Source organism: Coturnix japonica, chromosome 15 (genome assembly GCF_001577835.2).
Source record: "Coturnix japonica isolate 7356 chromosome 15, Coturnix japonica 2.1, whole genome shotgun sequence".
Lineage (NCBI taxonomy): Eukaryota > Metazoa > Chordata > Aves > Galliformes > Phasianidae > Coturnix > Coturnix japonica.
In genome coordinates this window covers 3997852-4013875 of record NC_029530.1, presented here as the reverse complement: position 1 = coordinate 4013875, position 16024 = coordinate 3997852, and the positions used below count along the sequence as shown (strand labels likewise).

At 54.0% G+C, this 16024-nt stretch overlaps 1 protein-coding gene across 12 annotated transcripts in view; it reads right to left on the bottom strand.

The window, feature by feature from the left end:
- Positions 1 to 353: 353 nt before the first annotated feature.
- The window catches only part of NCOR2 (nuclear receptor corepressor 2), a 121397-nt gene continuing 105726 nt past the window's right edge, over positions 354 to 16024 (bottom strand). For 5 of the 12 annotated variants that reach the window (XM_015877795.2, XM_032447858.1, XM_032447857.1 and 2 more), the window contains exons 33-47: positions 15535 to 15762; positions 15127 to 15372; positions 14870 to 15019; positions 14295 to 14429; positions 14025 to 14187; positions 13105 to 13538; positions 11632 to 11775; positions 11380 to 11552; positions 11066 to 11259; positions 9393 to 9542; positions 8448 to 8593; positions 7265 to 7318; positions 5061 to 5288; positions 3584 to 3763; positions 354 to 3502 (exon numbers count right to left, since the gene is read on the bottom strand). In XM_015877795.2, coding sequence (XP_015733281.1) covers positions 3327 to 3502; positions 3584 to 3763; positions 5061 to 5288; positions 7265 to 7318; positions 8448 to 8593; positions 9393 to 9542; positions 11066 to 11259; positions 11380 to 11552; positions 11632 to 11775; positions 13105 to 13538; positions 14025 to 14187; positions 14295 to 14429; positions 14870 to 15019; positions 15127 to 15372; positions 15535 to 15762 — 2801 coding nt within the window. In that variant the 3' untranslated portion in view covers positions 354 to 3326. The remainder of the gene's footprint in view (positions 3503 to 3583; positions 3764 to 5060; positions 5289 to 7264; positions 7319 to 8447; positions 8594 to 9392; positions 9543 to 11065; positions 11260 to 11379; positions 11553 to 11631; positions 11776 to 13104; positions 13539 to 14024; positions 14188 to 14294; positions 14430 to 14869; positions 15020 to 15126; positions 15373 to 15534; positions 15763 to 16024) is intronic. The other 7 variants (XM_032447863.1, XM_032447866.1, XM_032447867.1 and 4 more) reach the window with 4 other exon arrangements.

Here is a 16024-nt window from a genome sequence, read left to right as displayed (position 1 = left end):
AGCAGAACATCTCCCCTTCAGAGCAAGCTGGGTAAATATTTACACCTCATGGTTTCTATGTACAGCCCTGTCTATCATACAGCTCACTTCAAAACAGCTATGCACAGTTTGGTAGCACAAAAAATAGATATCCTTCCCCTCTTCCCTCCCCCCCAGTACAGTTCAAATAATAAATTGCCCAATAATTTGTTTGTACAAATTGCAAAGTGGGTTAATGTTACCTTTAAACATGGGTTGTTTGGGGATTTTTTGATGGTTTAACATGCCTTCCTCCTCCTTGACTGCTGGATGGGGATGCACGGTGGTTGGCAGAACGAGGACACATCAGCAAGGACCTGCCATAGGGTTTGGGGGGGTATATGGGGTGCTGGGGGCTGCAGCCACAGTAGGTGGGTGATTTGGGGTAAATGAGCAGGGCCTGTGGCCAGCAGGGCAAAGCAAGGCAGCAGTGCTTATGCCCATGAGGAGCAACAGCTCCCCACTCCTCAAAAACACAGCCTCACAGCCCATCCCTCTGCATGGCCGTGCACCTGCTTCCCAGCATGTGGTAAACTCACTGAATTTACCCAGGTTAATTAATTTCCAGCTGGAGGGTGCTCCCTGCTCCACCAACAGTGGCTCACAGCTGTTGCTAGCCTGGTGCATCCCTCTGTGCTGCTGGATGGGGCCTAAGGAGGGACAGTGGGGACAAAACAGGACAGAAATCACCCAGAGAACAGCAGGCAGGGAGAAGAGCTTCTCTAAGTGAAGCCAACCCCACATACACTGCCTGGAGCTGGGGAAAGTCCCAGCCCAGCGAACCCAATGGCCCCAAAATGGCGGACACCTCCTCACCAACACCTCACAGCCCACTGCAGCACTGCATTGCAGCTCCTCACTGCAGGCTCTCAGGGAGCCTTGCCAGCAGCACCTTTGCTTTGGGCACACAAAGGGATAACAAGAAGAAAACAACCAGGCTGCAAGGCCTCCTCACAGGAGGCAGTGTGATGTGACATGGCGGAGGCCGTGCACCTCAGGCCCAGGCCGTGATGCTCCTCAGGCAGGCATGGGATGTCCATGGCGCCAGGCCCTGGTGGCAGCGGGGCCGGCCACAGCCAGATTTTGGGGGAGAAAACAGGAGGGGATGTGACAGGACCATGTGGCAGCACCATGACAGCAGCCCAAAGGCTGCCCACTGCTGTCCTTACAAACAACAAGGCCCTCAGTGCCACCCCCAGCACGGCCAGCAGTGCCCGTGGCTGCCCACCATGAAGGCTCCATGAAGCCTGCAGCCACCTCTCTTGGCCTCTCCTCAAGACACCAAAGCAGCACTACTGTGCCAAGTGGTAACTTTATTCTTCGTTGTGGGTTTTTTTCTTTTTTTTTTCTTTTTTTCTCTCTGAAAAGGTTAAAGAGGCGGTTTTGAAGATGGGTTGAATTTGGACTTTTCCCAGAAAAAAAAACCTGTGACACTTTAATAGCGTTATGCCCAGACATCAGCTCTGTCAGCTCTATGTCTCAGAGCCAGGGAGATACCAGCAGCAATAACCTGGGAACGGAAACACTTCCACATCGTTGTGCATTGTCTTGTCTTTTCTTTAAAAAAAAAAAAAAAGAAAAAAAAAGCACAACAGAAAAGACACAAACATTGATGAACATTAAAAACCTGTACATTGTAAAAATAAAACAAAAAAAAACCAAAAAGAAAAAAACAAAACAAAACAAAACCCCGTACCCCAAACAAACATACAACAAACACCACCATTCTCTTGCTTTGAAATCAGAATCATTGCAGGGGGAAAAGAAAGAACCATGGGTTGGTGACCGGGCGATGCTCGCTGCCTGGCGGGTCAGAGCTGCTGCGGGCTGCGGGAAGTCTGTGCCGTGCTCTTGTTTCCTCTAGCGTATAGAATGCAAAGCATTTAATACTTCTTTTTTTTTTTTTCTTTTTTTTCTTTTTTTTTTTTTTACCATTTTCCCCCCCCAGAGCGATGAAAGCAGAAGTGAATGGAAAAAAAAAAATCTAATATTTTTTGTTCTTTAACTGCAGATATGATCCAACGTCATGGAATGAAAAAAAAAAAAAGAACGTAGAGCATCATCCGTGTGTATCACAAAAATACAATAAAAACTTTTTTTTTTCCTTTTCTATTTTTTTTTCTTTTTAAAGTCTCCTATGAGCTCCCTGCCCTGCTGGCCTCCTGCTGTGCTCCGGAGGGCTCTGGAGAACCAATGCCTGCAACCAGCAAAGGCTTTCTGCTGAGTCAGCAGCGGTGTACATCATGGGGGCCCTGCAACCATGGCAAGATCAGTTTTTAAACTAAGTTTATACATTCTCCTGACTTACAGATGACTTTGATGGATCACCGTTACCATCTCTTCTTTTTTTTTCCTTTTTTTTTTTTTTTTTAAACATTTCCATACAATGGACAAACACATCAAAGCCTGCGTGTAAGAACAGAACCTCTTTTACAGCATGTAATACTGTGTTTCGTTTAAGTCCTTCCTTGCGTAAAATATCGACATAATTCACCGAAGGTATCAAAAATATACCCTGTAGACCAATACAATTTACAATTGCCTTTTCTCACCATTCAGAAAACAATGCACTTAAAGCAACCGAGCCCATCTGTGGGCAGCACGGGGAATCTCTTCCCACACGGATGGAGCCCAGGCTCTCTGCCACCCAAGGGACCAGCAATATTCTCCGACATGGCTCTTCACGCCCTCCCTGCTCCCCCAGCTGCGTGCAAAGCGCATCGAGCTGACGCGTCCTGCGCGGTGGGGATGGCAGCTCCCACCCCTCCGATCTGCCGAGGGAAACCAAACCGGGTTCGATCCTATGAAGCATTTCACATCTTTTTGTTGTTGTTGTTGGCGTTAAACTGTTGCAAGGCTTTGTGTTTCCATGGCACAGCCCCACGGAGCCCCTTGCCCGGCGCCATGGAGCAGAGCGTCCGTGTGCACGCAGCCCTGGGACACGGTGTGCGGGGTCACTGCCCAGCAATGCTGGCAAGGACAAAGATGGGATCCTTGGGTTTTGTCTCGTTAAGGCTTCTTTGTTTCTTTCTTAGACTGAAGAGGATGCAGACGTTTCCAGATGTTGAGAATAACAAGAACAACAACAACAACAACAAAAACAGAAGGAAAAAAAAAAAAACAACGAAAGAAAACTCATCCCCACCAAACTGGCCAGTCGGGAGAGGAAGGAAATGAAAGGAAAATTAAAAACCAAAAGAAAGCTCTGCTCCTGCGTCTTTGCTCATGAGAGCCAGTGGGGCTGGGCCCCGGGCACCTCGCTCCCCGTGCCTCTGGTTTGGTCGCCATCTCCCTGCCCCTGGCTCGCTTCATTCACTGTCCGAAAGGGTCTCATACTGGGAGCAGAGCAGGGGCTTGGGCTCCTCGTCCCAGGCGTGGTGCTGCCCGCCAGGCGTTCCCTGTGGCAGCGGCACAGCTGGGGTTGCCGCCACCACCCCGCTGGGGAGCCGCATGGTGAGCGGGTTGTAGGGGAACGGCGTCGAGCCTGCGTGGAGCAGAGAGCAGAAGGTCAGCGCTGTGGGACCAGGGGATACCTCAGGGACACGTCCTTCTCCCCATCCTATACCTGCGGATGATGGCCGGTCCTCCCAGACGCGGTTGGTGAGGGGCGTCCTCCGGTTGCAGTCCCCCTCTGAGTGCACCGAGGAGACGGACGGCGGCCGCTCACCAGAGGACAGGCCGGGCGCCGGCGACTTGGCCTTGCGGCTGTTGGGTCTGGCGGCAATCTTTGGCTTCCCCCCTCCTGCTGCAAAGAGAAGTGCCTGCTCATCAGCCGGCCCTGCTCAGATGTGGCCGTGATGGATTTTGGGGGGAAACTGGGCACAGAGTACGTGCACCCCCCTGCGTTTCCCCAGCCCCGCGTGCTGTATGAAGCCTGCAAGGTGCTGGTGGCAGGAGGTAAGCTTGCCTTGCACAGGGGGATGGGAGCTTCAGGGACCCCATAGCTACACAGGCCTGTAGTTCTCATTCCTGTGGTTCTCAATCCATCCTTACAGCACATTAAAGGTTTAGTGGACGGAACATTCTGTGCTGGGGATGTCAGCCCAGCTAAGCAGGACAGAGTTCCCAAAAGGGGATGGATAGGCTCTTGTCCCACCCCACCTGCTCTGGGCAGACCTCAGTGGGCACAGGGAAGCATGGGTGACAGAAGCTGCTGGGCTCATGCAGCAGCCAGAGATCATGCCTGCAGCAAGCTGTGGAGTGCCTGCTGCCAGCTGGGCAGGGCACAGCACCGCGTGCCCCCACACACTGCTGAGCTGGAGACTGCCCCAGCCCCCACCGAGCCCTCTGCCCATGGGGCACAAATGCACACCTCAAACCAACTGGGGCTCCCTTCCCAAGCTGATGGTGTGCAGAACAGACACTGAGCAAACCCCCCAAGGCACTAAAGCTCAGCGTGCCCCAGCCCTGCTCTCTCAGCTGGTGTCCCCCATCTGTCCCTTCTGGCTCTCTGTGTGAGCTCTCTCTCTTGCTCCAGGCACTGCCCATCTCAGCACGGACACCCTGAGCCTGGGGACAGAGTCATGGCACAGCACTGTGTCCTGTGCACCCACCCCTGGCTTGGAGCAACTCTAGAGCCCAGCTCTGGGAGGGCAGTGCTGGATCTGAGCATTCCCTCCTGCTGTATGGGCATTGGATGGGGTTTTACGAACAGTTTGGAGTGGCTCTAAACAAAGGTTTATAGCTTTGGTCTTTTGGGTGTTGGCTTTCCCACCCCACAAACCTTCTTTACGTGATTAAAACAAACAAACAAAAAAAAAGAAAAATGGAGGTATTAAAAAAAACCCAAAAATGAATGGGGAAAGGAGCACGGTCAGTGGTTTAGAGAAAGCATCAGCACCTTCTGAGACTATTAAATGAACATCAAACAAGACCGGGATTAATCAGCGGATTCACAAAGCTTGAAGCTGGGGTGGGGAGAAAAGAAAACCAAAATGAACAAAAAGGGAGGGGGGGGAAAAACAAATCCACCCACAAAAGGGGAAACAGAAATGCTGAGAATTAATAATACAGAGAGAGTGAAGGTGGAGAGGGCTGCAGACCTGGCAAGGAGCGCACGTCCTCGTTTCGTCCATCAGCAGGAGTTATGGGCATAGCAGCGGGCAGGCTTGCACTGGCATTCAGAGAGTTAAAAGCATTGGCACTGAGAGGTGAGCGCTCTTCCCACTGCTCGTCATATTTACCCATTAGGGCTTTCCTAATTATTGCCTCCAACCCCATGTTGGTACTGGAATTCTCTTGGACCGACTGGCTCCTACAACTGATTAGCCCTGGGAGATACGGGAGGGGGAGGAAAGAGGGGACGGGAGGTGGGGGGGAGCCAAATGAGAAGAAAGATGGGGGGACGGGGAAAGGGGAGAAAGGAGACAAGGGAGGAGGGAAGAAACAAACAGTCAGCACATCCTCGCAAAGCAACAAATGTTGTCATCTTGTTCTGTAAAGCTCTGCAACGCATGTTGGCCCCCCTCCTCCTCCTCCTCGTCCTCCTCCTCCCCACACCATCCCTCCCCAGGGTCTGGCAGGGGAAGGGGCTGGGATGGGGCTGAGGGCTCAGAGGGAGTGGGGAAGGGTCTGTGCTGAGCCCTGGGGTGCAGCAGGAGAAGGCTGTGCTCCCATCTGGCTCAGTGCCTGGCTGTGGGGAGTCTGCACAGATGCATGTATGGATGCAATACGGTTGTGTGGAGAAACTGGAGGCTGGGGCTTCCCAAGAAGGGTGAGACAGGGGAGGAAGAGGGGGCATTTAGAAAAAAACATGAAAACTGGATTGGAAAGAACTGCCCAGATTTGGCATCAGCACAGGAGGTGGGAGCGGGGCACGCAGCCCGCAGGGCAGGGTGGGTCCTTCAGTCCCTCCTTGCCCCAACCCTCCCCATGGGGCCCCTCCGGGCTTGGCCTCAGCTGCGGGACAGGCTGCAGAGGCAAGGTGTGTGTCCAAGTGGCAGCGAGTGTCAGAAGCCATGCAGTTATAGTGCAGCGCAGGGACCAGAGGGCACTAGGCTCAGCCACGCAACCGTCATTCCCAACGCGGTGGTTACAGGGAACAAGCAAGGGCAAAATACAGACACAAGAACAGCAGGCCGGCAAGGGAACCCCCTGACAGCCCCCAGCTTGCCCCGTCCTGGGGGCTTCACACCCCTGGAAAGGAGCAGGGTGCCCCCATGGTCCCCTCCAGACCCCCAGCTCCCTATGCTCACGAACAGCTGGAACCAGGGGATGCTCTCAGGATGTTGAGTTTCACCCCACAAATTCTGCCTGCCACATATTTGTTTTCCCCCCCCCTCCCACACTGTACTGCCCTCCTGCACCATAATCAGTGCCTGCAGACCTGGGCTTGGGACCTGGCACTGAGGCAGAGCAGCACAGAAGTGAGCAAAGCACTCCCTGCTCCTTCCCTTGGCAGGGGGAAATTTGGTCATTCCTTCTCCTAATTAAACAGAACAACCCAGAGGCATCCTCCACTGGAGGAGGCGCTAATCATTTATTAAGTATTACTTAACACTCCTCAGAGGGGATTCCTTTGAGAAAGCTGCTCTGCTGGCAGGGCTGGATCTCCATGGGGATGGAGACAGGTACACAGCACCTCAGGGATGTGCTTCCTGCCCAGCAGTATGTCACAGCTCTGGGAGAGCAGCCCGGCCCCATGGCTGTGCCACAGCACTGCAGCAAGGGGCCCTATCTCCTCACAGTGCTGCTGGGGAGTGCAGCCACCTCTGCCTTTGGGCAGGTGAGGCAGCAAAGGCCGAGTGCTGCTACCCACAGGACTCTCCTGTTGGCATTCTGTGCCCACACACACCTCTGCAGCTGTGCCAGAAGCAGGTGGCAGAGGTGTCATGCCATCTTCCTCCCTCAGGTTTGCCTGTCCCACATCTGGGAAGCCCCCACCGCCCAACCCTATAGAACTGCTTCCAGTCCCTCCTTGCTCTCCCTTTCCTAACTGGGCCGAAAGCCGCAGGTGCAGATCTGGGGAGGGTGCAGTGCCCCTGGGAAGCCCCCAGACCTCCGGTTTAGCTCCTGCGCTGCCCTTCAGCTCTGCACGGCTCTGACTCTTCCTCACCCTCTGCAAAGCTGTCGGAGGAGTCACACTGCACGCAACAGCAGGGAGCAACGGAGGGCAGCGAGGCTGCAGCCTCACTTGGCATTATTGCAGAATGAAAAACGGAGATGCCCCAGTCACCCTATCCTCCTGCTCTGGACAGCCGTGAGCTTGGTATGGAATGAGGCACAGTACAGACATAGTGTGAGTTACCTGCTCCAGTAATCGCTGGCATATTGAAAATCTCTGTCCCAGGCTGCCCAACATCTGGGGAGAAACAAAGAAGCTCTTGAGTACAGAGCAGCGCTGCTCTGGTGCCATGGAGCCAGTGAGAGCTCACATCCCACAGCAGCGCCTGGGCTGACAGCAGCCCCCAGCCCCGGGGCAGCTCTGCCTAAAGGCCAGCAGGCACAACTTGGGAAACAGCAGAGAAGCAGATCCCAGGGCGATGCCTTCACACCCAGAGCTGCAATCCCTCCCTTCCAGCCCTTTGGATTGAGAGCTTTATGAAGTTAAATCCTCTCCCGCCTATGGGAATCCCACGGGCTCCAGTCCTCCATACCCAGCGAGCAGGTCTGGGCAGTGGGGAGGGCAAAGAGGACGAGAAGAAACATTACATCAATATTTTCCCACTTAGCTGAGCTATTTGACTTGGATAATGCTTTCCTTAGAATAACAGAAATTCTCATCAAATAAAAGGTGTTTCCTATTTCTGTATATTTTCCCTTGATAAGAAAAAGTGTGGAAGGTCATGGGGTTCAGCCACGCGTCCCCATAGGGGCATAACAATACTGTAACATCATCCAGGAGATGAGACAGCTCAGCCGCTTTTATCCAATGCAGCTGTTGTAAGATGGATTCAAATTGAATTAGTACTGACTGTATAATGCGGGGCTAAATTAAATTATGATCCTATCTACTCTATTAGTGGTTAATGAATGAATGGGCTGGATTTTTAATATAAGCCAGCCTGGTTAGTTTTACAGAGCTACATCAATATTGACGTAAGGATTAAAGTAATGTTTGGGGGAGATGCATCTCGAGGAGGAAGGATTCAGCTTGGCTGGCCATTCATTAAAATATCAATTGCTCGTAAGTCTCCTCCATGCTCAGCTCATTATTTCCTTCCTCTTGAGGTTATCTGGAGCTGCCACAGTGTGGGATTGACAGCCCCACAGCATGGAGATGCGCAGCTGGGAAGGCTCCCATCACTTCCCCAGACACACTGAAAAGCATCCGGCACTCGCACTTCCCAAGAAACCACGGCATGATGCAGAGAGACGGCTGGGAGCTCACAGCCTGCAACACAACAGCACTCCTCCCCAAACCTCCTCCACTTCATGTCTCCTCAAGGTTTTCCCCTTGTGCCCCAACATAAACATCCCCACGTCCTTACTGTACTCCGTCTCATTTTTGTTGGTCGTGCTGAGCTTCTTGATGATCTCCTGTTTCTTGGACTTCACCATGGCAGAGTTGCTCTCTGTCAGCTTACTGAAGAAAGCTGGAGGCTGAGTGTTGTTTCCTGGGGACTTGGACCCCATCCTGCAAAGCAAAAGACCATCAGAAACCATCAGAAATGGCCAGGTCACAATGTCCTACCTAGAGCTGAACTTTTAGAGCAACTCCTCATCAGTCCAGGGCTCCTGAGATATTTGGGATATCCAACCCATCATGGATCCGTTAAGAGTTGGAATGGACCCCAGCAGGCTGCCTGTTCCCACTCCTGCAGTGCTCAGGGACACCCACAGCTCCATCAGTGCTCACAGCCCCATCCCTTGACCCTGGGTGTCTCCAGGGATGGAGCACCACTGCTCCTCTGGGCACCCTGTGCAGTGCTTCACTGCCTTCATTGTAAAAAACTTCCACCTCATATCCAAAAATTCCTTTTTCCTCATGTCCTGCCATGATGACCTGGTATGTGACACTTCTTCTGTCTGCAAGAAAAAATCTATGCCCTAATTCTTCCCACCTTGCAACAAATGAGCCCAATTCAGCTCCTTCAGACCTAAAAACCAGTTCCCCAGGAGCAGATCTGCTGCTCAGTCAAACATTCAGGGAGTCAGTTTTTATAGAAAGATGCTTCAGATGGGACTGAAGAGGGGCCCTGGGAAGCAGCAGCAGAAGGGATGGGAACACAGGCAGGCTGTGGTGCTGAGCAGCACGCAGGAGAGCGGCCACGTCTTAGGAGGAGCAGCACAGAGCTGCATGGATGGGTTGCGGGAGCCAGCTGGCCCCGCTGCATGATTATCAAAGCTGCTCAGCAGGGATGGGGCCCAGGGATGGGGTCACGCTCTGGGTGGAGGTGAGTGTGGGGATGGGCGCACCCCTGGCTGTGCAGTACCTCTGGTCCATCTGCTCGCCCTCGCGGTACAGGATCGGGTACGTGGCGCTCTTGGCGTGCTCCGCTTCTCCCACGCCGTCTGGTGGAGACACGGGCTCGATGCAGTTGTCCGACCCGCTCCCAGCTGAGGCTTTGCTCTGCTCCGGGGACCTGAGGATGGCGATGGGGAGATGCCATGGGTGCACTGCAACATGCTCAGTTTCCACGTGGAGTGGTGGGGAAGGACTAAAATAACTCGCAGTACAGCAGGAATGAAGCCAAGCTCCCCACCCTGGTGGGCTCATGGCAGCACTGAACACAGGCCCTTGGAGCAGTGCAGTTTGGGTGATTTTCCGAACCGCAGGCGTGCTGAGCAGCACTGAGAGGAGATGCGGCCCAGATTTCCAGGCAGCAATGCCCCAACATCCCCAGGAGATGCGAGGGAGCAGCACTGGGGCTCAGCCTCAATATCTGTCCACCCCAGCATTTGCAGGGACACAGTCCCTCCGCAGGGTGAGATATCAATGCTCTGGGGACACAACTTGTGGTTCTCCACTATATTTGCTAATGCACAGGAGGGCAGCACCCACCATCTCCAACCACTTCACTGCAGGGTCATAGTGGGCCTGTGTAGGGTGGCTGGGGGGACACAGACCTCCAACTGCAGCCTGGGAGGTGGCCAGTGTTGAGCCCACAAGGAATCCCTCATGGGTGGTTCTGGGAATTTACGCCTTTGTTCTTTCTGTGGTTTCTTTTTCTCAGTCTTTTTTTCATCTCTGGCTGGCCAGGGCCGGGCTCTCTCCCCTGATGTAACAAATCCAACTCTAAGACCATGCAGAGCTGAGGGAAATAATGGCATTTAATGACAAGGAACAGTAAGTTTGGAGACCTCTCTGCTTCCTGGACACACCTGGACTTCACTGAACTCTGATGCTGGGATGGGAGGACAGACACCATCCCCACACTTCCACTCTTTCCATCTCAATCATACTTTCTAGTGCTATTGGTGTGATTTGGCAGTGGCTTCCAAAGAAATAACAGTGTTGCCTGAAGCAAAAAGAACCACTAAGAATGATGAAGGTAAAATTTACTCTGAAGCAGTGGAAAGTATGTTTCTTTGTTTGGAACCACCTGTGGTCTGAAAGGTCACCGCTCATTGCTAGAGACTGACGACAGAGACAGCAAAAGAAGCAGTGGGCGCAAACCCAAATGGGTGAAACTCTATCTGAACAGAAAACATGTTTCTGACCATGAAGGTGCTTGAACACTGGGACAGGACTCCCAGAGAGGTTCTAAAGTCTCCATCAATAAAGACACTCAAAACCCAACTGACCAGGGCCATGGCCAACCTGCTCCAGACATCCCTGCCTGGGCAGGGCGTCGGACTGGAGGGTCTGAGGAGGTCCATTCCCACCTAAAAGCTATCTGAGAAAGGGATCATGGACAGACTCCAAGAGCATCTCTAAGACTACGTGGATGGCCAGAGAGGCTCTGCATAGCAATAACATCCAGTTCAGAAGGGAGTGATCCTTATGAGCCCCAACAGTGGAACACAAATCCAACAGCACCAAATGGCATCAGCCCCACACCTGCCCTTACTGGAGTGCCATAAAACCAAGGGCAGCCTTGGTTTGAAGCCACTGCTTGGCAGAACCCCTGTCTGTGCCTGTTGTGGTTCAACTCTCTGAGCTCACCTTTTGCCTCCTTCGTTCTGTGGAGAGATCCTAGAAGCCACTGTGTGCTCCTGCTGCTGCAGGTACGCCTCGCTGGGGGTGCGGCGCAGGTCCAGCACGGGGCACGCGGCCCCAGGGAAGGAGTACACTGGGGTCTGGATGTGGGAGTTGAGCTGCTGAGGGTGATGGCGTGTGTAGTCCTGGGTGATGACCTCCTAGAAGGAAAAATCCTTGAGTCAGAAGAAGTGTTGGGGTTTCTTTCTTGCTTTTTAATTTCTCTAGATATGGCCCTTCCCTCCTCCCTCCAAAGGAAAGAAGAAAATGAGGTTAATTACACTGATGTGCTGGGCCAGTGTGACCACCCGCTGGTTCATGCCCTTGACGCTCTGGCTGGACTGCAGGGGCTGGCACTGGGGCTGTGGGCCGTCAGACTGTCGGAGGTGCTGCAGGTGGGCTGCTTCAGAGCCTGAGGCCTTCAGAGAGGCTGGAGGAGGCACAAAGAGCAGAGCTGAAGTGAGGTGACACTCACGTCCCATTTCCTGATGGCTGAACACCATCTCGGCATGGCACCGGGCCCCTGCCCTCACCTTGCTGTTTCTGCCTTGGGTCGTGCTCCCCGTGCCCCTTCTCCACATCCTGCAGCAGCTTGGCCCCTTTCTCATGGGATAGGCTGGGTGAGCTGACAGGACTCACAGCTTCGATCCGGTCAGGGCTGTACCCACCATGAAAGCCTGGATAAGGGTGAGAAGGGCATTAAAACTGGGAGTCACTTTGCTGTTCCCTAGCACTGCGTGGCTGCTGGTGGGCAGCTCTGCATTCAAAGAGGGAAGAAAAAGGTGGACCAGGTCTGGCTGAACCCTTTGGGGTTCAGTGGGATCTGAAGCCACATCTCATTCCCACAGAGCTGGATGTGCAGCTCACAGTGACAGCACAAGAGACAGGACCCAGGCTCAAACCCCTGTGGGTTTGCCTCATGCTTTTCCCCTGAGCCACCTCCTGGAATACAGAAATGTTCTTTGTATCCTCTGCCTTTTAAACCCTTTGCAGAGACTCAAGGTTCAAAACGTGCTGATTTGCAACGAACCAACGTTTCTTTTAAAGAGAGTGAGGAAACTGAGGCAAGATGGGTCAGAATTCCACAAAGTGGGGCTAAGGACCTGGAGAAGGTCCCTGTTTTCCCATCAGCTCAGCGGGTTGAGCAACACTCACAACTTCTGCCCTACAGACCTTCACCCTCCTTGTGCTCCATTCCTAGAAACCGTCCCTTCTGGGCTGAGCTGGCCAATGCTGAGCGGTGCCCAGGCACACCCTGCCCCACTGACACACTGCCCTGGCCCCAGTGGGACGCCTTGGGTTGTCCTGCACTGGGAAGAGGACATGTGGGGTGAGCCGCCCTCACTGAACAGCCCTCCCTATGTCTTCTTTAAGCTACGGGCTGCTGGCAGCTCCCACCTCTCAGGTCCAAGGCTGTAGCAAGGGGATCTGGTCAGTGCCACACTGAGCTGCAGCCCATGGAGACCCAGATGGCATGACGTGAGTGAGGATGTGCGTGTTGGGTGGCCAACAGCCACATCATGCTCACATGCTTGCTTTGCCTCTCTGCTCCTTCGATTTATTGCCCACAACTATTTCTTACAGACTTCCTGGGAATTTCTAATGGTGGGGAAATAAGAATTAGCAAATTGCTATTGTCTGTAAAAAGCAATACCAGGAACTGCATGGCATTTGCAAAACAGGGCTTGGCTGGGAAGTGTGGGAGAAGGGAAGATCCCTGAAACACACACAAATAACGACTGCAATAACGTAACAATTGGGGAGCAGAGGGACAAGCACACTTTGGGAGCTGACAAAGCCAACAACCAAAATGTATGACAAAAAACAAGGAATAATGAAATAAAACTGATTTCAGGCCACAGCTCTCTGGCCCCTCCCACCCAAGGCCTTACCATCGCTAGTGGAGCTGTTACTCAGCGAGCCTCTTTCTCGCTGCCCCTCATTGCAAGAAATTTGGCTCATGATATTCACATCTATGAAGCTGGCTGCTGTCGTGGCTGTCTTACCGAGTGCTCGGAGCTCCTGTTCCTGCATGGAAAAGGGTTTACTTTGACTCTTTTCTCTACTGTGCTGCTCAGGGCCCGAGGTTGAGTGCTGCTGGTCCAGAGGGTGGTGGTGCTGCTGGCTTTTCCCCTGTCCTCTGCTATAGTGATGAGAAGAACTGGGTCCGGAGGCAGGTAAAGGCCTCGACTCCATGGCTTTAATAGGTGAAGGCGACTGTTCGAGGCTAGCCCCGCTGGGCAGCTTTGAGGTGAAGACGTTGCTGTCAGTCTGGGCTCGCTCTGCCTTTGCTTCCCGTGCCCTCGAGGCCTCTTTCTGCAGGACGGCTGGGTCCAGCATGGCCGTGTAGCCGTCTGCTGCACTGATGGAGGAGCGCAGGGTGGAGGCCGAGGGGAAGGCTGCAGAGCGGATTGGTGACGTGGTAGTGGTGGAGGAGGTTCTGCAAGGCAAAAGGTGATGAAGAAAAGGTCAGAGAAGAACATGTGGTGAAGGGGGGTGTTTGGCCAGGGACTGGCGCTGTCTGGCTGTGATCCTCAGTGGGCTTTGAGCACAGAATCATAGAATGGTTTTAGACTGGAAGGGCCCCAACCGCCTGCTGTGGGTCACAGAGAGGCACATGCTGGAACAGGTGAGGGAGCTCAGATGAAGTCTCTGCCAACCAGGTGCCTGCCAGAATAGCTGGCCATGGGATACCTGAAGTGACCTGGATGGATTCACCAGAGGGAACAAAGCCCTATGGGACAAGACCAGAGACATTCACAACTCCCTCTCCCCACCACAACTTTCCTATGAGTGCCAGCCGTGCTCCTACTGGGAAGAGGCCAAACCAACCCTTGTGCATCTCCAAGGTACCCATAAGGTACTTAATAACGAGCAACCAGATCCATCCCAAGGCCAAAGGCAGGAATGGTGTGTGGGGACGTACCGCAGGACGGAAGGAGTGGGGGTCTCCGAGGAGATGATCTTCATGCTCGTGTTGTGGAGCACGCTGGGGCGCTGCTGGATGGTCTCATGGGTGCGGGGCGAGACAGGAGAGTGCTGGTGGCTGTGAGAGTGTGAGGAGGAGCGGCTACTGGACTGCTCTGTACCTGGGGGCAGACAGACAAGGACTTCAGCTCTTCGTTTTATAGTCCCAACCCCACCTCCAGTCAGCAAGGCCCCAAGGCACTGCCAGCACACACTCCCCCAAGCTTACCAGGTCTCCAGATAGGTGCATGCTCCACAGTAGTGGATACTAGGATGGACTTTTCACGCTCCCTCTCACGTTCACGCTCCCGATCTCGTTCCCGCTCTGATGATCCCGATTGTTTGGTCAAGTGCGTGGGACCTCCTGAAACCCAACAGAAAGGCAATGAAAGGGCTGCAAACAGAGTCACTCACCACGGGGAATGCGGCCTGTCCTTCACATTGCTCCATCTGCAGAGCAGATAAGAGATGGCTCCATCCAAGGTCACCTGGAGCAGGACAGACCAGGGTGACCTGAGTGACAAAGCCCAGGAAAATCACACAGTAGTAGCCCTGGTGACATCTCCTGGGTCTGACCTTTCACAAAGCTGTGTGCTAGCTGCCACTTTGGGGAAGGAGGAGGAAAAGCAATGAACCTCCCCACAGCAGAACTGAAGGGGCTGTTGTGAGGGAGTACTGGTGGCTGGGTGGGAAAGCATTTGGGATCTCCCATGTCTCCCAGCACTCTGAGCTCATGGCTGTGAGTCGTTTGAAGGAGCCCTGCCCAACTGCTTTCCCTCTGAGAAAAGAAACCTGCAGCATTACCTGGGGAGAGCGGGGAGCTGCTGTGCCGGCTGCTGAAGGTCTGGGGGGGGCCGGGAATGTAGGTGATGCGGTCCATGGAGGTGGCAGAGGCGCCGGGGGTGGGGGGCACGAGGACAGGCAGGTGTGGCACTTGGGACAGGTCAATGATTCCTAGAGAGAGAAGCAAGAGGACTGTCAGGGTGACAGCGAGACACTGTAACTTGGCCCCAGCTCCCAGAACATGGGAACAGCCCCAGACCCCCCTGGATGGGGAGGACCTGCTGCGTAGTTGAGGGCGAGCGAGGGCTCACGGGGCGACAAGCCACGCAGCATGTCTGCCCGCTGTGCCATGGCCGTGGCTGCAGCATTGTGGTGCATCTGCTGCGACGTGATGTAGTCGTTGATGATGGTCTGCCGGTTCTCCATGGCGGCCGTGTCCGTGTACCCCCGGATGAGGTACGGGGGGTAGAGGTGGGGGTACGTGGGGCTCGGAGCCAGATGTCTCGGCAGGTAGTAAGCAGCGGCTGGGAGAGAAAGGATGGAGAAATGATGAGGCGTTCCCTAAGGAATGGTTTCTGGGAGGTTTCTCATCTACCACAACCAAACCTAGAGCAGTGCTTTTGCTTGGCGCAACCTTAGGTTTTGGAGCATAATCCCAAGACAACCATCCCCCCTGCCAACGGTACCTGCTTCCAGTTGGATTCCCCTCGGGATGGCAGCAGGGTCAAAAGCCAGCGGGATGTGTCCTCGGTACAAATCCACCCCGCTCACACCACGCAGCAGGTGCTCGTAGGGGGAGATGGGGTGGTGGTGATCGGGCACGGGGGCATGTGGAGACTTGGAGTTGGTGAGCTCTCTCGATGTGGGGGTTATTTTTCTGTCCTGGGACACTGGCTTCCCAGCAGTGATGCTCCCTGCAGCGAGCAGAAGGAAATGAGTCAGAGACCCAGCACCGCAGCCAAGCCATGTCTCTGAGGGGAGCCTTGAGCCAAGTGTGTCCTCAGGGGACGCCCACAGCTCTCCCTGAACTCGAGGGACCTTTCCTCTTTGCTGTGCTGCCATGCCACATTACACCACTAACACCAAGGCAGCCAAGCCCTGGTCGCACGCAGGAGAAGCCTGTTCCAACCCATCTGTGCCCCATGAGACATAGAGAGGGGCTCCCACCCTCCACTG